Here is a 13,072-nt window from a genome sequence, read left to right as displayed (position 1 = left end):
AGGATTAAAGTTGCATACAGTGTTACAAGTCATTCCAGGTACTTCTAAGTATTTCCATAGTATTGTTTTTGTCTTACAGATTTTTAGTGGTACCCTCTCTGTGGTGGGTATTGGAAAAAGCCTTTGAAAATTTGTAACAAGAAATCAGTCCCAATATCTAAATGGCAGCAGCAGACTAAAGTTTTCAAGGTAGAGATCTTTACATATTTTTTTTAATGGGAAGCGCTTCAGTAAGTGAAAATTTAGTTCAAGTTACGAAGACTCCAGTGAAGAAATGGAAAAAACAAAATATTGGAATTCTAAAGATTACAGATTTCAGGAGGCTTAATGTAACAGAAAACAACAAACAAGAATTTTTCATTTTATTCAACCTTAGTTTTTATATGCAAGGTGATTCCAAACTTCTGTTGGGTCAGTAAGTGTTAAGTATTAAAACTAGTACCAAGTCTTGAGTTGCAAAAATATATACTCTCAGACAGTGCAAAAGATCCATTTTGAAGGTAATGAAAATTGTACATAATTTCTGACAAGTTGTTTCATTTAGCATTTTCACAATAAATTCACACTAGAATTCTGCATAGGTCAGATTAACCCTGAAATGTTGAAAGACTGGTACAATAACTATAATTTGTAAAGGTTACATCAGGTAGAAGGGAGTTAGGTTGTTACTGTACCATATGGAAGTAATTTTACTGTGACAACTCATTTAGTTATCTGCATAATTACTGTAAACACACACAAAACCACTGGCTTTTTAAACCATGCAGAGTTAAGGCAAACTTACTGTTCCTAAGGGATATTTTTAATTAAAGCCATGATAAATGTCAAAGTGAGGCATGTGAGATCATGATTTTCTTAAACCTACTGGCAACAAGTTTAATAAATTTACAGTTTTAAGACTTAATTGATTCAACCTAAAAACACAGTATTTACAAATGCACATTTTTACTCACAAGCATACAAATCTATTATACAAGAATAAAACTGTGTGCAGTGCAAGTTTATCCCACAGGTTTTAAAAAGCGATCAATACTAACAATGTATGTGCCTGAAAAAAGATTTCATGTTCAGTGACATACACTTTAGCATTTTCAGCATGTTCCAATGAATTTCATAGATTATTAGGCAGCTGATTTAATTTCATTTTAACTCTCTGATGATTGATTCATTTGTTCCCATTTTAAAACTATTGCAAATTAACATATTGGGAAGAGGATGGAAGTAACTGGATAATCAAGATAAAACCCATTAAGCAAGATAATACATAATATGAAAGGTGTATTATGTTGGTACAAAAATAATTGCGGTTTTTGCCATTAATAGTGGCAAAAACCACAATTACTTTTGTGCCAACCTAATACATTAAAGTTAGGGAAGGCAGCTGTCATCAGATTTTCAGGTAATTTTAAGATTAATGACTACAGACAAGTTTAGTAGTAGTCATTTATTTAATAGTCAATGAGACCCCTTTCAGAAAATTGTATTGCAACATGCAATCTATTTTAATAAATATACACTTAAAATATGGCTGTATATACACATACCTACACAGCCCTACACATATACACACTTACACAAATATGTTGCTTTTTTTTTTTTTTTTTTTTGAGACAGTCTCACTCTGTCACCCAAGCTGGAGTTGCAGTGGCGGGATCTCCGTTCACTGTAGCCTCTGCCTCGGTTCAAGCGATTCTCCCGCCTCAGCCTGAGTAGCTGGGACTACAGTGGTGCGCCTGACTAATTTTTGTATTTTTAGTAGAGACAGGGTCTCACCATGTTGGCCAGGCTGGTCTCGAACTCCTGGCCTCAAGTGATCCACCCACCTTGCTCAGCCTCCCAAATGCTGGGATTACAGGCCTGAGCCACTGTGCCCGGCAATGTTGCTTTTATAATTGAGATATTTCATTTGTTTTGGGGGTTAGGCAAATTTAATTTGCCATTCCTCAAACTCAGTAACTTCAAATATAAACAATGCCTAGAATGAATATGGTTCCTCATTATTTCTATCGAACTACTACAAATACTGAAGAATCCCAAAGTAGTTTTCCACAGAGGCAGAAAAGCAGTTCAGGAGTTGAAAATCTTCAATGTTAATAAGCCCTGGGACATTTAAATGGCATTTCATATTTCAAGATGATGCAATATGAATCATAATTCATTATATATTGTCCCCAAGAGTTACTTCAATTCCGTATTCACCAGTTCTTACGATTTGGAAAACAAACCCTTGAATGTTTCCAGATTAAATCTAATCCCCAAGGCTTGTGTGTCAAAATTCTAGTGAATCTCTATTTAAATGAGAGGTGCTCCAAAACACTTCCTGCACCACTCGACACTGGCACTTGGTGGAGCATCAATTTTCTGCAACTTTTCAAGAATCTCTGAAGATAGACTATTGTATGCAATTCCATATTCATTGTCAAATGCCTCTGAAAGAAATTTTCAAAAATGAAGTTGTAATTTGTTAAGAAAGACAATAGCTGTTCATTTCAAATTGGCATTGAGTCAAATTATATGTATCTGAACTACATATTTAGAAGTAGAAATCTTTTAAATCTTTTATACATACTGGCTACATTTTTAAAAATTACTTTTGAAAATAAAATATAAAACTTCCTTTCATAATCTTTTATTAACCAACTTACCAATATCAATATTCTCTCTTCCTAGAGACACTAATGATAAGAAGAGGATTTCTCTGTATAAACTCCTATAAAACAAATATGTTTTAAAAGTTAATGGGCAAATAGCATAAAAACACAGATGTCTTTTTTTTAATGGTGAAGACATTAAGTTCTGTCATCTAGTTAACAGTAATATACCTATGTCAATGTCCTGGTTTTAATATTACATGACAGTTAGTTATATGAGGTGTCACATTTGGAGGAAGCTGCGTGAGGCTACATTGAATTCTGTACTATTTTTGTAACTTCCTGCAGGTTTCTATTCCAAATTAAAGTTAAAACATAGTTAATGGGCATAAAGCTTCACACTACTAACAATTAAAAATGGCTTAACTTTATTACATTTCAACAATACATAACTGTTTTAACTCTAATTTCTAATTAAAATTTACAAAAGCAGAGTCTTCTCTCATCTTTTGTCACTTGACAAAGTAACAGATTAATTTCTAAGTAAGTTAGGGGTCTAAAACCCTTGACACAAACAATGTAAAAGGTGGTGTGGTCTCTTTACTATTTAACCCAATAGCAAAGGACAGTTCACCTTTATTTGGTTTGTGAGCATTAAAATGTCACAAATGAAACACTAAAAGTGAGCTTCATGACTCAGTTGTTAAAGATGAGAGGAAAACTTAAGAAATGCACTGATGTACAGAGAAAAAAAAAAGTAGGAGGTAATGCTGATTCTAGTGACACTTTGTATCACTTTCTTTAGAAGCTTCAGGAGCCATAATATGACATTTCTAATATTACATTCCTGTCCTTAAACTACAGATGCTTGAAGCAAGCTACTCATATTACAGACTGTGAAGGTCATCTCTACCTCAACTATTGATAGTAAAAATGGATCCATCCATTTTCATGATCAATTCTTGCCCTGTCACTTCTGAGATTATCTTCAAAGATGCCATGACCTAAGAAACTTGAAGAGGACCGTGGAAACATTAGTAATATTTGATATACGCGATTACGCACACTTTTCTGAAGCTTCTACTGCAAAATTCACTTATGCTGAGGAGGGGATGAGTACCAATCTGAGCATATTAGCAGACAATAGTGACAGGAGCACAGCTCCATATCCTTTGTAGTTCACTGTGTCTATCCCTTTCCTAAATTGTTGCCACTCCTATTCCCATATTCTCTTATGTCCAACAAAAGAAAAGATGTGCGGATATCACAGGCTCTGAATAAGTGGTACATACGTTTATCAATGTTAATAAATAAAATTATAGGTTTCCAGCAAACAGCAGTGATGTTTCCAAAAGACAGTATATTTTAGATCAATGAATGATCTTCTTAAAACGTAATCTAGTTCCACTCTTTTTTTTTTGAGACAGGGTTTTGCTCTTGTCACCCAGGTGGCAGTGCAGCAGAGTGATCACAGCTGACTGTAACCTTGACCTCCTGGGCTCAAGAAATCCTCCTGTCTTACCCTCTCAAGTGGCTGAGGTCACAGGCACATACCACCCCTGCCAAATTATTTTTTGTAGAGATGGGGTCTTGCTATGTTGTCAGTCCAGTCTCAAACTCCTGAGCTCAAGCAATCCTCCTGCTTTGGCCACCCAAAGTGCTGGGATTACAGGTGTGAGCCACCATGCCAAGCCCCCAGACACTTTTATTATGTGTTCGTGTTCAAGTAGGAATGCATATATCTGTGTAGCACTTAAAACAATCAGATGTTTTGCAATGAGTATGTATTTCTTTGATAACTAGAGATATTTTTTTAAAGTAAGATAATTTTTTAAAAACATGAAATGACTGAGTGGTGGCAAGCAAAAAATACTGGATTATTACCTTTGTCTCTTCATGCCTGGCTTCATTTGCTGTGAAAGTAGGTTGATGGGTTTAAGAACATTATTGTGCTGAATACTCTGCCTGATGGTTTCTACTAAAGTGCTTGTTTCTTGTTGTTCCTCTGACAGGAGAGATGATTTCTTTTCAGAATCTAACAATAAGAACCACAGTAAGTTTTTTTCCAATTATTACTATTATTATTGTTTTTTTTTAGACAACATCTCACTCTGTTACCCAGGCTGGAGTGCAGTGGTGTGATCATGGCTCACTGCAACCTTCATCTCCCAGGCTCAAGTGATCCTCCCACCTCAATCTCCCAAATAGCTGGGACTACAGATGTATGCCACCAGGCCCAGCTAATTTTTGTATTCTTTGTAGAGACAGGGTCTCACCAGGTTGCCCAGGTTGGTCTCAAACTCCTGGGCTCAAGCAATCTGCCTCCCAAAGTGCTGGGGTTACAGGCGTGAGCCACTGTGCCTGGTCCCAATTATTTAAAAAGTTTTTTTTTTCCAGAGTTGTGGCATTTTCTCCTTGCTTAACCAATATCACCTCCCCACTACTAGTAAAATTATGTGGCAATGTGCCCAACTAAAAAATATTTTCCCTGCTTGCTCTCTTCAAACAGGCAGACCTGTCACTCTGCCTTTCTCTTCTAATATATGGTGGCTTACTGCCTGAGGCTGGGATGTGATAGCTTGTACTCCAGCAGCCATAAAAGCAGGTGCAACAGAAGGAATCTGGATCCCTGATGACAGAGGAGTTGTCTAGCAGTACTAGACTGTCTAGTACATAACTTTTTTTCTTTTTTAAAAATGTACTTACTTAATTTTTGGAGACAGGATCTCATTCTGTTGCCAAGGCTGGAGTGCAGTGGCTGATTGTTGTAACCTTCAACTCCTGGGCTCAAGCAATCCTCCCTGCTCAGCCTCCCAAATAGCTACAACTACAGGCATGCACCATCACAGTTGGCTAATTTATTTTATTTTTGTAGAGATAGGGTCTTGCTATGTTGCCCAGACTAGTCTTGAACTCGGCCTCAAGCGGTCCTCCTGCCTCAGCCTTCCAAATCACTGGAATTACAAGCATGAGCCAACCATGTCTGGCCTTATTTTTAATCAGTAAGTAAAAATTGTATTTACTTATGGTGTACAACATGTGTAATTCATAACTTTTTAGACAGTTTTTCACTCCGTCACCCAGGCTGGAATGAAGTGGTGCAATCACAACTCACTGCAGCCTTGACCTCCTGGGCTCAAGCAATCCTCTTGCTTCAGCCTCAAGTAGCTGAGACTACAGGGGCATGCCACTACATCTAGCTAATTTTTTATTTTTATTTTTTGTAGAGATGGGCTCCCACTATGTTGCCCAGCCTGGTCTCAAACTCCTGGTCCCAAGTGATCCTCCCACCTTGGCCTCCAAAAGTGCTAGCCTGATTTGCCTAGTCTAATAACTTCATATGAAAGAATAATCTTTACCTGTTTCAGCCTCTGTTATTTTCTGTTAAATATCGCAGAGTCTAGTGCTAATTAGAAGGACCGTAATTTGGCTGGGTGTAGTGGCTCATGCCTGTAATCCCAGCACTTTGGGAGGCTGAGGTGGGTGGATTATCTTTTTCATTATACATTTCATTATATTGTATTGTATAACACCGCCCCTAAATAAAGACAACTGGTAATAGTTCATTTGTGTTAAACCAAAAAAAAAAAAAAAAAAAAAGCAAAGTCCTCTGTTATGATAACAACAGGAAATACTGGCTGCTATGAGTTTTCATCCTAGGTCTTCCACCTGCTAAATGACAGACTTTGAATAGTGTTAATCTTCACACTATGCTGTAATTTCGCAATTATTGAGATAAGTCTCAAACCAAACATTACACCCATTTAAGTACACAATTCAATGGTTTTTAGTATATTCATGAAGTTGTGCAACCATCATCACTATCAATTTTAGAACATGTTCATATCCCAGAAAGAAACCCCACCTCAACCCCTTAGCCCTAGGCAACCACTAATCTACTTTCTGTCTCTATACATTTGCCTATTCTGAATATTTCATATAAATGGAATAATACAATCTATGTTCCTTCATAACTGGTTTCTCTTCTAGAATGGTTTCAAGATTCATCTGTGTTGTACATGTATCAGTACTTCACTGCTTTCTGTTGCCAAATGAAATTCCATTGTATGGATATACCATACTTTATTTATCAATTCATAATTTTTTTTTCTTGTTTTTGAGATGGAGTCTCGCTCTGTTGCCCAGGCTGGAGTGCAGCAGCACAATCTCAGCTCACTGCAACCTCTGCCTCCCTGGGTTCAAGTGATTCTCCTGCCTCATCCTCCCAAGTAGCTGGGACTACAGGCATGTGCCACCACACCCAGCTAATTTTTGTATTTTTTAGTAGAGACGGGGTTTCACCATGTTGGCCAGGTTGGTCTCGAACTCCTGACCTCAAGTGATCTGCCAGCCTCAGCCTCCCAAAGTGCTGGGATTACAGGCGTGCGCCACTGCGCTCAGCCCTCAATTCATAGATTGATGGACATTTGTTTCTGTATTTTTGGCTATTATACAAATGCTATTATGAACATTCATGTGCAAGTTTTCATGTGGACATCATTTCTCTTAGGTATATATGTGAGTGCAACTGCTGTGTCATATGGTAACTCATATGGTTTGCCATTTTGAGGAGCTGTGAAACTGTTTTCCAAAGGAGCTGCACAATTTTATATTCTAATTGACAGTGTCTGAGGGTTCCACTTTCTCCACATCTTCACTAACTCGATATTTTTTTTTTGATTATAGCCATCCTACTAAGTATGAAGTGGTATTTCCTTGTGGTTTTCATTTGCATATCCTTGATAGCTAGTGCTATTGAGCATTTTTCATGTACTTTTGGCCATTTGAACATTTTATTTGAAGAACTACTGATTTACAGCCTTTGCTTATTTTAAAAATGGGTTGCCTTTTTATTACTGAGTTGTAAGAGTACTTTACATAGTCTGGGTACAAATCCTTTTTAAGATATGATTTGCAAATATTTCCTCCCAATCTGTCAATTGACCTTTCACTTTTTTGATGGTTTAAATTTCAGAAGTTTTTTCTTTTGACTAAATCCAACTTATCTACTTTTTCTTGATTGTGCTTTTGTTGCTTTTTTTGAAGGCCTTGCCTAACTAACACAGAGTCATGAAGATTTATTCCTATGTTTTCTTCTAAGTGCTTTATAGTTTTAGCTCTTACATTTAGGTCTATGATCCATTTTTAGTTCATTTCTATGTATGATTTGAGAAAGTATCCAATTTCATTCTTTTTATTATTGCTAGCCTGTTGTCCCAGCACATGTGTTGAAAAGACTATTCTTTTTTTTGAGACAGAGTCTCGCTCTGTCACCCAGGCTGGAGTGCAGTGGCGCAATCTCGGCTCACTGCAAGCTCCGCCTCCTGGGTTCACGCCATCTCCTGCCTCAGCCTCCTGAGTAGCTGGGACTACAGGCACCTGCCACCACGCCTGGCTAATTTTTTTGTATTTTTTTTAGTAGAGATGGGGTTTCACCGTGTTAGCCAGGATGGTCTCCATCTCCTGACCTCGTGATCTGCCTGCCTCGGCCTCCCAAAGTGCTGGGATTACAGGCGTGAGCCACTGCACCTGGCCGAAAAGACTATTCTTTACCTGTTAAATGGTCTTCACGCTGAAAGGTAACTGACCATACATACATGTGAGGGTTTATTTCTGGAACTTGAGCTCTATTCCATCGATCTATGTCTCTTTTTACACCAGTATTTTACTTTCTTGATTACTGTAGCTTTGCAGTAAGTTTTCAAATTGAGAACTGTGAGTCCTATAACTCTGTTATTTTTCAAGATTGTTTTGGTGATCCTAAGTCCCTTGAACATCCATATGAATTTCAAGATTCACTTGTCAATTTACGTAAAGAAGCTACCTAAAATTCTGATAGGGATTGCATTCAATCTGTAGATCAATTTAGGACTAATTCCGTCTTAATATTAACTTTTCCAGTCCATAAACATGGGATTTCTTTCCATTTACTTATTCTTTAATTTCTTTCAACAATTATTTAAGTCTTTGGAGTGTAGGTTTTGCATTTCTTTGGTTCAATTTATCCTAAGTATTTTGTTCTAATGCTATTATAAATAAAATTCTTTTCTTAGTTTCATTTTGAATTATTTGTTCAAAGATATAGATATAGTTGATTTCTCTATATTGATCTTATAGCCTGGAACCTTGCTGAACTTATGCAGTTCTAATATGGTATGTGTGTATAATAATATGTTGGGTGTGTGTCTATTCCTTAGAATTTTCTATATATTATATATAGAGAACAAATAAATATCATTTATCATATAATCTGCAAATACAGATACACTTACTTTTTTCCTTTCCAGTTTGGATGCCTTTTCTGTTCTTGACTAATTACTCTAGCTAGAACCTCTGCTAGAATAGTAAATAAAAATGGCAAAAGTGGGCATCCTTGTTTTACTCTTGTACTTAGTGAGAAAGTATGTTAAGAGTATGGTATCAACCGTAGATTTTCATAGATGCCCATTACCAGGAGGAGGAAGATCTTCTCTATTCCCAGCTTGATGAGTGTTTTAAACAAAGGGTGATGGATTTTGCCAAATGATTTGGCTGTGCCTACTAAGATGATCATGTGAATTTTGTCCTTTACTCTATTGATAGATATAGTGTATTACACAATTGATTTTCAAATGTTAAACCACAATTGCATGCTTGAGATAAATTCCACTTTGTCATGGTGTAAAATCACTTTTATATATTGCTGGATTTGATCTGCTAGTATTTTATTCAAGATTTTTATGTCTATATTCCTAAATGATACTGATTTTTAATTTTCTTATGCTGTCATTGGTCTTTGTATCAGGGTAATAATGGCCTTCTCACCAAAATCTCCACTATTTTTGAGAGTGCTCTCAGGCTTAAACTTCTCCACACTCTGTTCCAAATAAAATAATTTGCTTTAGGGAAAATTTCAGAGCTCTCTATTCTTATGACCTGCCTCTCCCCCTGGGCAAAATTTCTTTTTTTTTTTTTTTACTTTTCTTTTTTTTTTTTTTGAGACAGAGTCTCACTCTGTCACCCAGGCTGGAGTGCAGTGGCACGATCTCGGCTCACTGCAACTTCCGCCTCCCAGGCCTCCGATTCTCCTGTCTCAGCCTCCCAACTAGCTGGGATTACAAGTGCCCACCACCACACCTGGCTAATTTTTTTGTATTTTTAGTAGAGGCGGGGTTTTATCATGTTGGCCAGGCTGATCTCAAACTCCTGACCTCAGGTGATCCACCTGAGGCGTGAGCCATCGTGCCCAGCCCCTGGGCAAAATTTCTAAGCCACTGCTCTAGAGCTGGGGCTGGGAACAGTGGCCCTTCTTTTAGAGTGACATTCCTGCTTTATGAGCAGGGTGCTACATAGAGACATGACCCTGTCTCAAAAGAAAAAAAAAATCCTACAGTAAGTATCCTTGTGTAAACAGCTAGCTGTGTACTGTATTTCTATAGAACAGAGTTCTCTAACTGCAATTCCTGAGTTTAAAGGGTATCCACATATGAAATCTACGTTTGCCATACTGTTCTCCAGAAATGTATCATTTTACACATCTAAGTGTATGAAAGTGTTCCCCAAACATCTTCAACAATCTTTAAATTTTTTTAAACAATCTTCATCTTTAAAGTTTTTTGCCAACCTGACAGTTACAAGTTTATGTTTTCCTTTTTTTTTTTTTTTTAACAGACAGGAAGGCAGGGAAATCTCACTTTGTCACCCAGGCTGGAGTACACTGGTGCAATCATAGCTAACTGCTGCCTAGAACTCCTGGGCTCAAGGGATTCTCCTGCCTTGGACTCCCAAAGTGTTGTGGTTACAGGCGTGAGCCACCACGCCAGCCACATTTTCCTTTTTTTCTTTTTTGAGATGGAGTCTTGCTGCGATGTCCAGGCTGGAGTGCAATGGCGCAATCTCGGCTCATTGTAACCTCTGCTTCCCGGGTTCAAGCAATTCTCCTGCCTCAGCCTCCCGAGTAGCTGGGATTACAGGTGTGCACACTAGTTTTTTTTGTATTTTTAGTAGAGACAGGGTTTCACCATATTGGCTAGGCTGGTCTTGAACTCCTGACCTCAAGTGATCCACCTGCCCTGACCTCCCAAAGTGCTGGGATTACAAGCATGAGCCAGCACGCCAGACCTACATTTTCCTTTTTTAAAATATAAAGTTATATTTCACTTAATACTAGTATGACTGAGCTTTTAAAATGTTTATATTACAGACTGAATTGTGTCACCCCCAAATTCATATGTTGAGGCCCTAATTGCCAATGTGACTCTATTTGGAGATAAGGCCTTTAAAGAAATAATTAAGGTTACATGAGGACATAAGAGTGGGTCAATAATGTTTTTTTAATTTTTTTTTTTTTGAGATGGAGTCTCGCTCTGTTGCCCAGGCTGGAGTGCAGTGGAGCCATCTCAGCTCACTGCAAACTCCGCCTCCCGGGTTCAGGCAATTGTCTGCCTTAGCCTCCTGAGCAGCTGGAACTACAGGCGCCCACCACCACACCCAGCTAAATTTTGTATTTTTAGTAGAGATGGCCAAGACCATCTTGGCCAGGCTGGTCTTGAACTCCTGACCTCGTGATCCACCCGCCTGGCCAAGTGGGGCCCTAACCTAATAGGGCTGATGTCTTTATAAGAAAAGGAGACACCAGCAATGTGTGCATGTGCATGCAAACACTCAGAGAAAAGGTTATGTGAGGGTACAGCAAGAAGGCAGCCATCTACAGGCCAAAGAGAGGGCTCAGAAGAAACCAAACCTGCTGATCCCTTTCTAGATTTTAGACTTCCAGCCTCCAGAACTGTGAGAAAATAAATTTCTATTGTTAAAGCCACCCAGTCTGTGGTATTTTATTATGGCAGCCCTAGCAAACTAATACAGTTTGAAAGCCACTTAATGTTTTTAATATGAATTACCTATTAATATCATTTGGTCATTTATCTACTGAATTGTATTTTTCTTATTGACTCATAAGGCTTTTGAATACATGAATAATCACCCTTTAAACACCTTGTAAAAATATATTCTAAAAGATTAAAAATGAAGCCAGAACCCTTAAGACCAGTCAGTAACCATCAATACAACGGAACTTATGATCCTATACCAATACATCTAAATTACTCTTCTGCTATACAGAATTTACTCTCAAAATATCCAACCAAATTTTTACTTGATAGAAAAACCACCGAAAAAATTACTCAACTCAGTTGAGACCCGTCACAGTTAAAAACAGGTCAGTAAAATAGCAAATCCCTTTTTCATTTTTGTGTGTGTACTTTTTTTTTTTAACAGCAAATCACTTTGAATTAATTAAAAATTTAAAAATAAAGCAAAATAATTTGCTTTTCTCTATTTAACTCTAGGAGAATTTAGTTTGTTTCTTTTTTTTTTTCCCAGCAGTCCATTCTTTATTGTAGAACAATATCCTACCGTATGGATGGACTGTGCCACGATTTGCTTATCCAATCACCTATGGATGCGTATTTGAGTTGTTCCCATTTTGAGTTTTTTATGTCTTTAATTCTTTGTTTTGTTTGAGATACAGTCTTGCTCTGACACCCAGGCTGGAGTGCAGTGGTATGATCTCAGCTCACTGCAACCTTTGCTGCCCAGGTTCAAGCGATTTTCAAGCCTCAGCCTCCTGAGTAGCTGGCACTACATGCACCTGCTACCACACCTGGCTAAATTTTGTATTTTTAAGAGACAGGATTTCACCATGTTGGCCAGGCTGGTCTCCAACTCCTTACCTCAAGTGATCCGCCAGCCTAGGCCTCCCAAAGTGCTGGCATTACAGGTGCGAGCCACCGCACCCAGCTGTTATGTCTTTAATTCTATTTTACTTACTAAAATTCCTCCATGAGACATACAGAGGTTCTCTTGGTTCCTGATGAAGGTTGATATTATCCCATAATAGCTGAATATACACAAGTTTGCTATCCTGGGATAGAGATGACAGAGGAAGCTAAAAGAAATCAAAAGAAAGTATTAGTATCCCAAGAATAACAATTACCAGTAGATCTAGTGAAGCTTGATGATATAAAACAGATGAGTCCTTTTAAAATTCTGGACCTAAAATTCAGAGCCAAAATGTTAATTTTTATTAATGTCTGATGACAAACGTTATTATTATTTTCTGAGGTCAAGGTTTCTCAGTGTGACTTTTAAGGAATGGGATGACAATTTGCTAACTGGCACAATGGTTGTAGAAAGATTAACCACCATTACAGCAAATTTTAAGTCAAAGTGTAAGAGTTTCTACTACCTTACCAAATAATTTTGTTTCACCTACCTAATCAAATTAGAGTTTATAGTACTTTAAGGGAAGATTTTATTTTGCCCCATGTATATGTTTGGGGTCTGAGTGTCTTATCAATATTAATACTATAAAATAAGGCACTCTAGGAGCTCACTGTCTCTAATGGAATCAGGATCCCAGTATAAATAGAGTTAATAAGGCACTCTAGGAGCTCACTGTCTCTAATGGAATCAGGATCCCAGTATAAATAGAGTTGGGGCTT

General features: G+C 37.6%; 1 protein-coding gene across 3 annotated transcripts in view; it reads right to left on the bottom strand.

The window, feature by feature from the left end:
* Positions 1-330: 330 nt before the first annotated feature.
* Positions 331-13,072, bottom strand: part of DENND4C (DENN domain containing 4C) — a 142,589-nt gene continuing 129,847 nt past the window's right edge. For 2 of the 3 annotated variants that reach the window (XM_030818805.1, XM_030818850.1), the window contains exons 30-33: positions 12,399-12,516; positions 4,476-4,626; positions 2,646-2,710; positions 929-2,429 (exon numbers count right to left, since the gene is read on the bottom strand). In XM_030818805.1, coding sequence (XP_030674665.1) covers positions 2,293-2,429; positions 2,646-2,710; positions 4,476-4,626; positions 12,399-12,516 — 471 coding nt within the window. In that variant the 3' untranslated portion in view covers positions 929-2,292. Of the gene's footprint in view, positions 2,430-2,645; positions 2,711-4,475; positions 4,627-12,398; positions 12,517-13,072 lie in introns of all 3 variants that reach the window. The other variant, XM_012500698.2, reaches the window with a different exon arrangement.

Source organism: Nomascus leucogenys, chromosome 1a (assembly GCF_006542625.1).
Source record: "Nomascus leucogenys isolate Asia chromosome 1a, Asia_NLE_v1, whole genome shotgun sequence".
NCBI lineage: Eukaryota > Metazoa > Chordata > Mammalia > Primates > Hylobatidae > Nomascus > Nomascus leucogenys.
This window is presented reverse-complemented; position numbering and strand designations above follow the sequence as displayed.